Source organism: Phalacrocorax carbo, chromosome 1, assembly GCF_963921805.1.
Source record: "Phalacrocorax carbo chromosome 1, bPhaCar2.1, whole genome shotgun sequence".
NCBI classification, from domain to species: Eukaryota; Metazoa; Chordata; class Aves; order Suliformes; family Phalacrocoracidae; genus Phalacrocorax; species Phalacrocorax carbo.
In genome coordinates, this window is record NC_087513.1 from 206,531,202 (window position 1) to 206,543,721 (window position 12,520).

The 12,520-nt window shown below is 41.1% G+C and overlaps 1 protein-coding gene across 5 annotated transcripts in view; it reads right to left on the reverse strand.

The window, feature by feature from the left end:
• Positions 1-10,546, reverse strand: part of CEP295 (centrosomal protein 295) — a 45,194-nt gene extending 34,648 nt beyond the window's left edge. For 2 of the 5 annotated variants that reach the window (XM_064441367.1, XM_064441364.1), the window contains exons 1-5: positions 9,807-10,132; positions 8,730-8,863; positions 7,182-7,382; positions 5,888-6,012; positions 4,934-5,027 (exon numbers count right to left, since the gene is read on the reverse strand). In XM_064441367.1, the coding sequence (XP_064297437.1) occupies positions 4,934-5,027; positions 5,888-6,012; positions 7,182-7,382; positions 8,730-8,863; positions 9,807-9,810 (558 nt within the window). In that variant the 5' untranslated portion in view covers positions 9,811-10,132. The other 3 variants (XM_064441368.1, XM_064441366.1, XM_064441365.1) reach the window with 3 other exon arrangements.
• Between the last annotated feature and the right edge of the window lie 1,974 nt (positions 10,547-12,520).

The window sequence follows — 12,520 nt, forward strand, 5'->3', positions numbered from 1 at the left end:
GACTGTAGAAAGTCTTTAAATTAAAATCCTATGATTTGCAACTAGTTTTAGCCTTACCAACAGAATTTCAGTAGCCCATTTTATAGTTCTTAAGCAAATGCATGTTATTGTAGTAGGAAGAAGGAAAAAGAGATGTACAAATAAAAGGCTGCCATCAAGATTTTCACTTTTATTTGTACGTGATAATGCTGTTTTAAAATTACCAACTTTCTTAATCAATAAATCATAGTAATTGTAACAGCATTAACCAAAATGCTTGTAAATACTGACTATAGCTCTGAAAACAGAGAAGTCCCACGCCTAAATCTCATTAGCCAGATCACTGACTGCTTGACCTATACTGTGTTACTTTCAGAATCTATAAATAAACCTCAGTCTTCTGAATTACTTAGGAAAATGTAACACTAACAGATCAGCAATTAACAATTACATTTAATCAATCAAATCTCCAGAGTTTTATTCAAAAGCTGGGAAGATGTGAGAATTATGCAATTTTCCAATTAATGTCAAAAGCAATTTAGGTTGGAAAAAAGTAATACTTGTAACATTAAACCACTGCAGTTAAGAATCAATCCATACTTCCATCAAGAGGTTTACAATTCCTCCCTCCCCCCACTTTTGTTTTTTTCTTTAAAAAAAAAAAAAGTAAATAATTCTACACTCAAATCTGGCAAAACTGGAGCAGCAATGTATCATGAAATTAAAAAAAACCCAAAAAACCCAAAATAACCAAACAAAAAACCCCAAACAACTCTACAAATGTTATGAATACTCAAGCAAGTCTAGTAACATTTTTAGGTTGTATTTTCATTACATAAAATCTTACAGATCATATAAAAAAAATAAGTTCACAAGAACTCTGTGACACTTGTCAATAGAATGGTGTTTACAGTTTAACTTCAATTAAGTAACTTAACAGTTGGGCTAACTAAATAAGGCATCAATTCCTAAAAGCCATCCTTCTGAGAATTAAACTTGATTGTGACAATACATCTAGAGTAAAAAACAATTCTTTTGCAATAAGTAACAATAGGATCATCTTCAGAAAATGTTTCTTATATTCTAAGCAATCCTGCAGTGAACACTGCCCTAGCTCCATTTTATGAAATTTTATTCAACTGTTATTGCAACAGAGCATCAGATTATGATTATAGTTATGCTTAATAACCTTATTATGTAAATTGTTCAAGAAAATAAGCATGCTTATGCAGATGACCTTGTAATTTGCTGTAATTCACAGGATTTAAAGTCAAGCAATTCAAATCCAGTGCCTTTTGAGTAATGCATTTGCAAGACAAAGCCCCAGATTTCCCCCGCCCTGAAACTGACAGTTAACATCTTTTGTCTTCTCCCTCTATACAGAACTAGGAATAAACCACAGCTCTAATCATCTCTGATCTTTCAATTACTTAGCATTTACCCCATGCAGTACACAGCACCCAGTCATTCTCCAAGAAAATAACTTAATTTTTCACCCTGTGCCATCCCAGCAACGTCAGCCTATGACTAAAGGATTAAAATCCATACAGATATGAAAACTAGGAAAAAGGCTCAAAGTCAGCTAGACTTCACATGTATCAAACTGACACACTGTGCTATAGTTAAACAATGCAATGCAATCTCTTTCCTCGACAAAAATCCAATACGTCTACTGAACTGTTGATTCAATTTGCCATTACAAGAGCATGGACTTCTTTAAAGAAACAAAACCCACATATTGTAGAAAATCCAGATGTTTGCAAACTCTACTAAAAACAGCTACAATCATGTTTGCTGAAAAGGTGAGTAAAGGACATTTGTTCATGGGTGGAAATGCATTAGATTGTAGAGTTTCAGGAAAAGAAGTTACAATCCTGCAATACTTAAACAGGGTACTGACCCAGACCTGTCATCCAAAACAACTGTAAATGCAATTGCACCAGAAGTTGTACCTGGGGGAGCCTGAACAAAGTCTTCTTACCTGTCCTGGTGAAAAGACTAAAAACTAAGAAGGAAAATCTGCATTTGTAAACTGGAAAGAGGGATGCATTACTGAGGCTGTTTAGATGAAAAGTGTTATACAGTACTGCATCTTCTTAGCTGTTACACCATTTACAAATACGCACGTTAACTGTGGCTGACTTTCGGTCACCAATTAGAAACTTTTTTTTTTTTAATAGAAAGCAACATAATGCTGCAGCATCTCATGCTTTTCCAGCAATGCCAAACTGAGCAACACAAGCATCTGAAAACCAGGAAATTAAGAGTCAAAAGTTTTAACTGATACAGCCTTCATCTGCTCCACAGCAGATACACCAGGAACATGTCACATTGAACAACGTAGAGCAGAACAGCAGTGTTTGAATTTACCTGAACTGTACCACACAGTACCTTCTTTCATCTGTTTTAAATTCCAGTATTGCATATACTTCACCAGAAATAACCCCAAACTTTACTACTCCCTTACAACGCTTGCTTTAATTCTCACTCATATCCAACTACCACAATAAGAAAACCAAAGAGAACCAAACACCGACCCACCACTGGTGAAGGAAGAGTTAGTACATGAATTACTACAGGAGCTTGGCACCCACAAATCGACGGGCCCTGACACCATCCACCCAAGGGTGCTGAGAGAGCTGGCTGACATCATTGCAAGGCCACTCTCCATAATCTTTGAGAAGTCACAGAGAACGGGGGATGTCCCAGAGGACTGGAGGAAGGCAAATGGTACCCCTATCTACAAGAAGGCCTCTAGGGAGGATCCAGGCAACTATAGGCCCATCAGCCTTACTTCAGTCCCTGGGAAAGTTATGGAACAAATCCTCCTGGGGGCCATCACAAGTCAAATGAAGCACGTGATTGGGAAAAGCCAACATGGCTTCATTAAGGGCAGATCGTGCTTGACAAACCTGGTGGCCTTCTACGACAAAGTGACTTGCCTGGTTGACCTGGGGCAGGCAGTGGACATTGTCTACGTGGACTTCTCCAAGGCCTTTGATACAGTCCCCCATAGTCTCCTCCTGGAGAAATTGATGTATTGTGGCCTAGACAAGTGGTCTGTGCAGCGGGTGGGGAACTGGCTGCCAGGCCGCACCCAAAGGGTGGTGGTAAATAGCTCTTTCTCAAACTGGCAACCTGTCACAAGTGGAGTCCCCCAGGGATCGATATTGGGCCAAATGTTATTCAATATCTTTATAAGTGATCTGGATAACGGCATCAAGTGTAGCCTGATGAAGGCTGCTGATGACACCAAGTTGAGTGGGGAAGTAGACACTCCAGAAAGGAGAGCTGCTCTGCAGGGAGATCTGGATAGGCTGGAAGAGTGGGCCAGCAAGAACCTTATCAATTTCAACAAGGAAAAGTGTAAGGTCATCCACCTGGGAAAACATAATCCAGGAGTGCAGCACAGGTTGGGATCCATCTGGCTGGAGAGCAGCTCTGTGGAAAGGGACCTGGGAGTCCTGGTGGACAGGAAGCTCAACATGAGCGAATATGTGCTGCTGCGGCCAAGAAGGCCAACAGGATGCTGGGTTGCATCAAAAAGGGCATCACCAGCAGAGAGAAAGAAGTCATTACCCTGCTCTACTCAGCGCTTGTCAGGCCACACCTGGAGTACTGTGTACAGTTCTGGTCCCCTCTATACAAAAAGGATGTGGACAGGCTGGAAGGGGTCCAGAGAAGGGCCTCCAAGATGATCAAAGGATTGGGAAGCTGCCATATGAGGATAGGCTGGGAGAACTGGGTTTGTTCAGCCTTGAGAAAAGGAGGCTCAGAGGGGATCTCATCACCATGTACCAGTACTTAAGGGGCAGCTACAACGAAGATGGAGACTCCCTTTTTGCAAAGAGTCACATGGAGAGGACAAGGGGGAATGGACACAAGTTGCTCTTGGGGAGATTCCGATTGGATGCGAGAGGGAAATTATTCACACTGAGCACAGTCAACCACTGAAATAATCTCCCCAGGGAAGTGGTTGACTCAGCCACGTTGGACACCTTCAAGAGTCATCTGGACAGGGTGCCGGGCCATCTTGTTTAGACTCTGCTCTTCCCAGAAAGGTTGGACTAGATGATCCCTGAGGTCCCTTCCAACCTGTGATTCTGCGAACTACCACAATAAGAAAACCCTTGGGCAGCCAGCGAAGATACCTACAGAGAAGTAGGTACTAAGGGATATAAATGAAAATATATAGGCACTCCTAATCATTCTGAACTGGGAAGGTCAAACCTTACCCACTTTCTTCAGATTCATCAGTACCAAACCCCTATCCTCCAACACACTAACCTACACATAATATGCTGGATGTAGCTGGGAAAAGCTCCGATAACTTCACTAGCTCCGAGGACTAGTATACTCCTGTTGAATTTACTAAAAGTTAACTCCAAAGAAAAAATGCATGTTCTTCCTGCAGTTCAGATCTGCAATTCTACAGTAACTTCTATGCCTGTGCACAATCTCTCTGAAATCCAAGAAACATGAAGGAGGTACAAAGTTGCCCCCTAAAAGGAATACAGCATAGAATTAAAAATATGGTTTTTAAAGGTAGAACTATCTTTATTACAGAACTAAACAAAACGCTACTAGTGGATCGTTATTACAGAAGGCTGAGGTAGTGTGCACCTGCTGAGAAAGATCATTGTAGAGTTTAATACCACTGTGGCTATTAAATGAAAATGAGATCGTGACAAAGATTAAAAAACACATGAACCACAAAAACAAGATCTCAGATGACAAGAAAATAAATCCACACATAACAGAGATCACAAATAAACAAATACCAAAGCTTAGTACTAAGAGTCTGCTAATACATAATTTTAATTTTGCTGAACAACTCTCCTTGTATGTAAACAGCAATTCAGCTATCCTGTTGTGAGAAGTCAGACCTATAAGTAAATCATTACATTATAAGGTACCCTGAAGCTGTGATCACTATCGCATCATGGATATATACCTCAAGAGGACGTGGTGGAGGAGGTGGCAGGCTTGCAACTTTGGCTGCTCTTTGTCTTTCCACTTCCAGAGCATGTTTACGTGCGTTTGTTCGTCTTGGGGAAAAGAAAAAAAAAACAATACACAACAAAACAAAACAGGAAAAAAAAACACAAAAGAGAAGGAAAATTATTCAAGCAACAATTACAGCACTGTACAAAATAAAAGGCAAACCTAAAATTAAACATATTCAGATGTACCTGAATTGAACGGGTAGGAGATAGGGATGGGCAAGCACACTGAAACTCAACAGAACTTACACTGGAAGGCAACACTGGAAAATTAATTTCTTGAAGTAATGTAAAAATATGAATATACACATTTTTCTAAAGAACAAAGCAAAATACCTGCTTTTCACTGAAGTTTTCAGAAAACACTGCATCACGTCAACATATTCTAATTGCTCAAGTGTGGAAAAAAATAAGTATTTAACCAATAGGTCTCAGCTCTACTCAGGCACAAGTACTCCCCAAGAGTACACAGCTCACTTTTCATGCCAGCTCAAGCTTAATCCAATCTGCTTTAAAAAAAACCACTGAGAAGGAAGACCACAACAAATGCAATAGGTCCTTTTTTCAAGTGGGTGACTCTCCATCAGGAACTGGCCTGAGAACATTTCATTTCATACGTCACTGAAGAGCTGTCAACCAGCAATCCAAACTGAAAATAGCAATATAGAAATGAAAGGCACCCCACTCACTGAGAGCCTACAAGGCCAGCTCATACACTTGACATTTTTGTCTTGGTTTTAAAACTACAATTCTTATCAAAGTCCACAAGCTTTGTCCACAAGCATTAATTCTCTAACCCATAAAATTTCAAGATTAAAAAACTCCATGCAAGAAGCATCAATATTTTTACCTTTCACCTTGTGACACTGTAAAATGCATTTTATGCTTAATGAAACTAGGCATACCGGGCTTGCTCATGAAGTAATTTTTCTTTTTGGTACTTCTGCTCCTTCAGGGCCTTTCTATGTCTCTTCTCTGCTCTTTGTTTCCTTTCCTCTGCTTGCTTTGCCAGAGCTTCTAAGTCAGGCTCCTTAACAATAAAATATTGCAAGCACTTAATACAGGATTTTATTTACTTCTCATACTATCAGTGTGATATTTCAAATTAACTTTTCCTTCTCTGCTATCTTCTTTATTCTCTTTTTCTCTACCACCAGCAGCAGCAAATTTGCCACACTCCTCAGCCAATGTAACCAAATATTGATGTGGAAACCTTAGCTTCTCTCTGCATCTTTGATAAAGAGGGTAATATAAATATACTTACACATTTCAGCAAATGCTGACTAAACTGTACAGAGAAAGCATGTTACTGCGTTTCAGTCATTAATTACAACAGTCATGTATCAAGACCAACATTTCTTTATGATTAGTTCTCTGTTCCTATGGCATCAGTACCACAGTTTTCCACAAACTCATCCACCCTAGCACCGGAAAGGACTTTACAAAGAAGTTGATTTAGTGACACTGAGATATGGAAAAGTATAATGCCGTCTGACGTGGGTTAAAAAGCCTGACCAATTCAGGTCAGCTAGTCTGCAAAATTCATGCAAGAAATTTGTGGCACTGCCGATTTCTATAAACCTGGTTCAGAGTCATATCTCTGGAAAATTTCTACCCAACAACCTCAATGATCTCTCAGAAGAGAGCCTACACAAGTTATAGGATTTTTAAGAAAGTGAAAATAGTTTATAGGTGCAGAGTAAGAAGTGACACCAGTTTGCAGTCTAGGCGATGGCCTTTGAAGCCCTTACCAAAACTTTCCATGTCACTTGAGCACTGAAAAAAAAAAAGTTAAGTGTATTTTCTTAACCACAGAACAGATACTGTTACACAATAGAGGAAAAAAAGTTACTATATTACCGGCACACTGGAGACAAATGATTCACCATGTGCAATTTAGTTAAGTACAATCATACACTATCATGTATGTGTACAATCTAACATAAACAAAATAACTTTAAGAGTTTGCGCAGCAAAAGCCTTGGCAGATGGGCCTGCTAGACCATTTAATCTTGGTCTTGTGGAAAGATATCTGCAAAAAAGTACATAAACATTCTTAAAAAGTTTCCATTCTTAAAAAACTGTCAGTTTAGGTATTAGGACTGCAAGATCAAGAACGTGAAAAAACCAAATCACAGTCTTGGTACTTCTAGAACATCAGGAATTTCCCTGACAACAATGTTAAGCTGTTCTACTTACGTTCTCCTTGGCTTGTCGGTGACCCTCACCAATCGCTCTTAAGCTTGATAAATACAGTTTTTCTAAGGCTTTCATCTTTTGATCCTGTGCTTTCTGCCATTCAGCTCTCAGTGCCTCCTCTAACTGATGTAGTTGTTCTTCTCTCCTCTGCTTTACTTTCTGTCTTATCTGCAAGGCGATATACTTCTGTTGCTCTCTAACCTGTAGAAATAGCATTTATGTTTTGTCAGCAACTTAAAAAAAGCACAACATTTTTTCAAAATATCTTTCCACAACATACTCTACCCTCATTTCAGCTTTCTATTTCATCTACTGTTCCATCAGCATTCTGTTCAGAAAACACTTCAAAGTTACTGTTACATTTTTCCAAAAATAATTATTTAAACAATTAAATTTAATCTTAGTTAAATGTTTCAGTTGAAGTCCAAAGACCAACACACAACAGATAAACAGAATGGAAATACTGCTTGGAATATCCTTCCCTCCAAAAATACAACAGAATAATTTATTAAAGACCCCTATTACAATGCAACATGGTTTAAAGAAAATCAGCAACTACACTGATAAATTAAAGTCCGTTTACTAAGTTTTTGTTTTCCACTTTGTCAGTAAAGCTCTCTTTGTTAAAGAGAAAAACATATCAAGAAAAAAGCCCAAGAGGCACGAAAGATTAGTATATCTTCAAGTTGTGTATTATTTGAAGATGTGAAAGACCTGAACAGCTAATGTAGGACAAAGCAGAGGAAGGCTAAGAATAGAGTAAGAGGAGAAATGGAGAAATAGTCCTGCATTCTAACGTAAGAACAGAAATGGAAGAAAGATGAGATGATCAACAGATGTCCTGAAGAACACAAAGGTACTCAGACATTCTGAAAGGAGCAGTATGTAAAGCATTTAGAGCTATGGAGGTGGTGAGGCCCTGGAACAGCTTGCCCCAGAGAAGTTTTGGATGCCCCATCCCTGCAAGTGTTCAAGGCCAGGCTGGATGGGGCTTTGAGCAACCTGGTCTAGTGGACGGTGTCCCTGCTCATGGCAGGGGTGTTGGAACTAGATGATCTTTAATGCCCCTTCCAACCCAAACCATTCTATGATTCTATGACATATTGTAGCAATTCAGTTCATCTAGTGGAAGGCTGTGAAGTTCTGTATTAGCAGTAGTTGTCTTATTTCTTCTGCCTGATCACTGTGAAAATACCTGGAACACTGTAAGAGGTTTGAATCCTTACACAAGTGACACATCAGCAGAAGAGAGACAACAGCATGCTCACAGCTAAATAAAAATGGTGGATACCACGAAGCTGGCAGGGAAGCAGAGGTTCTGGAACAGAGGCCAAAGTGAATCTAACAACAGAGGAGGTATCACAAGCAAAATATGTACTTAGTAGTAGACAAAAAGGAAAATCATTCACAAACTACACACAAACCTAATATACAATATTATTATGACCCTGAAATTTAGTTTACATGAAATAAATATTTCAGTTAATTTTCCTAAATTATGTTTACATCATTAAATGAAATACACAATGTGCAAAAATACAGACATACTTGCTGTAGCCTCAGTTTTCTTCTTCTTTCATATTCTTCTTTCAGAAGCATGGTTTCTTCATTAGGACTAAGCCTCAGTTTCCCAACTTTTGCAACTTCCCTTTTCATCTTTGGAAATGCTGAATAATCAACTTCTATGAGAACAACATGAAAAACAGAAATTGTGCACAAACTATATAGGTAAACAAGCTATTAAAACAGGTATTGCCATAATCTTACAAATCTATCATGGTATCTAGGAGCCTGAGCTACAACTGTTCACGGCTGTTCCAACTGTACTCAACGACACTGGCACTGCCTTTATCACAGTCACAAAATGTACTGAACTACTATGTTATGTAGCAAACTCTGCAACAGTATTACATTAACATTCTACTCTGTGGACCAGAGAAGTGCATCTGCAAAGTGAACAGTGAACACCATTCGGGTCCTGGGAAGACAGATAAAAAAAACCACTGGAAACCACATCACACATTAAAGCAGGCTGGTCACTTAAGTGATTTGCATTGAAATATTCTCATAACAATTATAAGATAGTGAGTTTGTTAATTTTTTGATTGCTGTCCAGTCTTCTGCCTTGAAGACTGTGAAACTCTGACACCAGTCTGCATGCCAAGCATTTCACTAGAACACTGAAATTGCTCACTGACAATTTTTTGTTCGAGTTCTCTTAACCAGCATTTTCAAATGGTGTTTCCCTGTAGATTTTACCGTGGAACCAGGATCTGCTGGTTCTGCAGATTGATAATTGTGAGGAAAATGGGGAACAATTTCATCTGCACAACCATAAATGACTTTTTCAGCCTGATATGCAGCCTAGTCCAAAACTGCCTCCCAAATCTTTATTTGGGCTTTAAACAGGTGTACCCCTGAAAATACTCTCTCAAACCAAAGACTTTCAAAAGTCACTGTTTGGTTCTAAAACTTAAAAGCTTGTTACTAGTGAACAATCCATAATGCACTAACAGTTTAATGAACGTGTTACATCTGGAAAAATTTCTTTTCAGTATCATAAATAAAAAAAAAAATTAGAGAACTCTAAAGAAATCAGATGAGATGTAAAAATGAAATAATTACGCATAAGTTACTTCTGATACAGGGTTATTAAGCTAATGGATCCCAAGTTCATTGCAGGATAAATAGGGACAGAATCTCGTGGTTCCCGCTAGCCTTCCCTTATCCAGCTCATCAATACACATAATTAAGTACATTCCCCTCCCGCAAGAAAGGAAAATTTAGAGGATGAACAATGCAAAGTCTAGATCTAACACTTAAGGGATAAGAGCAAAAGCAGATGAGACAAATGCCGCCGTAAAGTAGCCGACGCGGGCACAGCCTCCGCCGCAGGACAAAGCGATCAGCAAATACACGACAGTTAAACCCCAGCCAGCCTTCCCCGGGAACGCTGCGCTACCGGGCTTCCCGCAGGCAGTGCCAACCCTCCGCCCCCGCCCAGGGCAGCCAGCAACGGGCGCCCCTCGGAGCCGGCGAGAGGCAGCGGGCTTGGAAGTAACAAGGGCGCGCGGCCCGAGCTGAGGAGGGAGGAGAAAGAGAAGCGGGCCCCATCCGGCCCCGGGAGAGAGCCACGCCGCCGCGGCCCCGCGCGGGACGGGGAAGAGGAAGGGGACGGGGAAAAGGAAGGGGACGGGGAAAAGGAAGGGGACGGGGAAAAGAAGGGAGCGACCCCCGGGCGAGGCCGCCCACACGCACCCGCCGCTCCCCGGCCGCGGCCGCCGCCAACGGCTGCCTCCACCGCCGCGTCACCTTCGACACTCACCCCGAACGGCCAATGGCTGAAGGCGCGGCGGGAAACGGAGCGCCACAGCGCGAAACCGAGCACCCTCTGCGCATGCGGAGCGCTCCGCCCACCGCTCACCGCCACACACCCCGGCACTCCGTGCTGAAGGCAACACGCATGCGCCACCGGCCGGCCTTCCCCGCCTCCCGGTGTGCCTGAGCCCCGCCCCCGCCATCTGGTGACCAATGGGAGCTGGGGAAAGCGTTGACTGGCCGGTGAGGCCGAACGCGGCGAGTATAAAAGCGTCGCAGGGGTGCAAAGATCTGTGGGTGGTTTTTCGCCTTGTAGCGGGGCTCTCGGTTTCAGTCAGGCCGTTCGCCGAGGAATGGCTTAGACGGGGTTAGTGATTCCCCCGCTTACTCAGGCGATCTCAGCGTGTATTTGAAGGGGTTTGTGACTGTGATTTTCTCATGGCATTACATCAACAGGCCTTGGTCAGGGTTTCCAAGTGCTAAACCTCATGTGAGTGGCATATCAGCACTAGAAATGGTGATACCTAGATTCTAGTGAAACTAGAAGTGGTGAGGGAGCAGAAGGAAGCTCGGCATTGCTAGTTCCATCTCTCTAGTTTTACCTCTGTGTAACTTTAATGTTCAACACTTGTGTAGTAGAGTCACCATCCCTGCAGGTGTTCAAAAAATGTGTAGATGTGGCACTTTGGGATGTGGTTTAGGAGGCATGGTGGTGTTGGGTTGATGGTTGGACTTAATGATCCTAGAGGTCTTTTCTCATCCTTAATGATTCTATGATTCTTTCTGGATGCACTGTGTGAGTAGGGGTAACTAGCCTGTGACAGTGCCCTGGACTGGCAGTGCTGCTCCACCTGTTTCCTAGGCTTGCATATGGCTGGCTGAGTTGCTTCTGCGATGTGCAGATGTGTGCTGCCACCTCAGCTCCATAACTAGCGCTCATCTTTCTTTTATAAACCTCTTTTTTTACTAATGTCTGCTCTGATGGGATACTTGATGCTTCTTTGCTTTCATCCTCATGTTTTAGTTTTCTTTCTAAAAGGCACCCTTTATTGTATGTGTGAGACTTACAGCAGTTGGGATTTGAAAAGGACATCATCTGATGTCCTTTATGAGGAATATAAAACTGAGCTTGTTATTATTCACGTTGGAACAATTCTGCTGCACGTATGGTTGAAGCAAGAGAGACTGTTCTATACCATTTCCTTGCATTGAGTATAGTCCCAGGGTCTGAACTGCTGCTGCAAAAATGGAAGAAATACTTGTGACTTTTAACAGATCAGGCACAAAGGAGATAATTGGTTGTCACATGCTGAAACATGACTGCAAAATATAGCTACTTTCTATGGCAGTTTTTTCTATAAAAAGGAAAAAACAATTTTGTACTAGGACCTAACTGTCATAGTAACCACCATATAATGCCCTACAGGAGTGAAACTAGGAGGGCTGAGATTACTTGGTAAAACTTAGCAGTTTGGTGCATGCAGGTGCATGCTGCACGGGAAATACACTAAGAAAACTCAGGATGGCAAAACAAAAGGCATGAGCATAAGAAAAAGAGGTAACACAATGCTGAATGCGCTTTCTTCCCTGTCTTCTGTATTTTACTACTAAACTGCTTCCTTATTCAGACTTCTGTGCTATGGGATCAGTTAGGGAGATAATTTGCTTTCTGTCGAGTGCTTGCAACTTGCTGCAAACTGCTGACTATAATAGCTGGTACCAAGTTAATACCTGATTGTACATTAAAGACACCCAGATGTTTCACAGTATGCATATTGAATAAATTAAATGTGAGCAGTGTGCTTCCAAATGTGCTTTCCAGTCTCCTTATTGGATTTTTTTGTCCTTCAGCATTTTCATTATGGCAGTGCTCTCCACAATAACATCTATTCTAAATAGCTTTATCCTGCAGGTCAACAGGTAAAAAAAAATTGAAGACAGTCCATTAAGAGAGTAATTGAGATTATAGATTTTTAGAATCCTCTACTTAGAAAATGTGAAAGAGGTCAAATATATGCTCC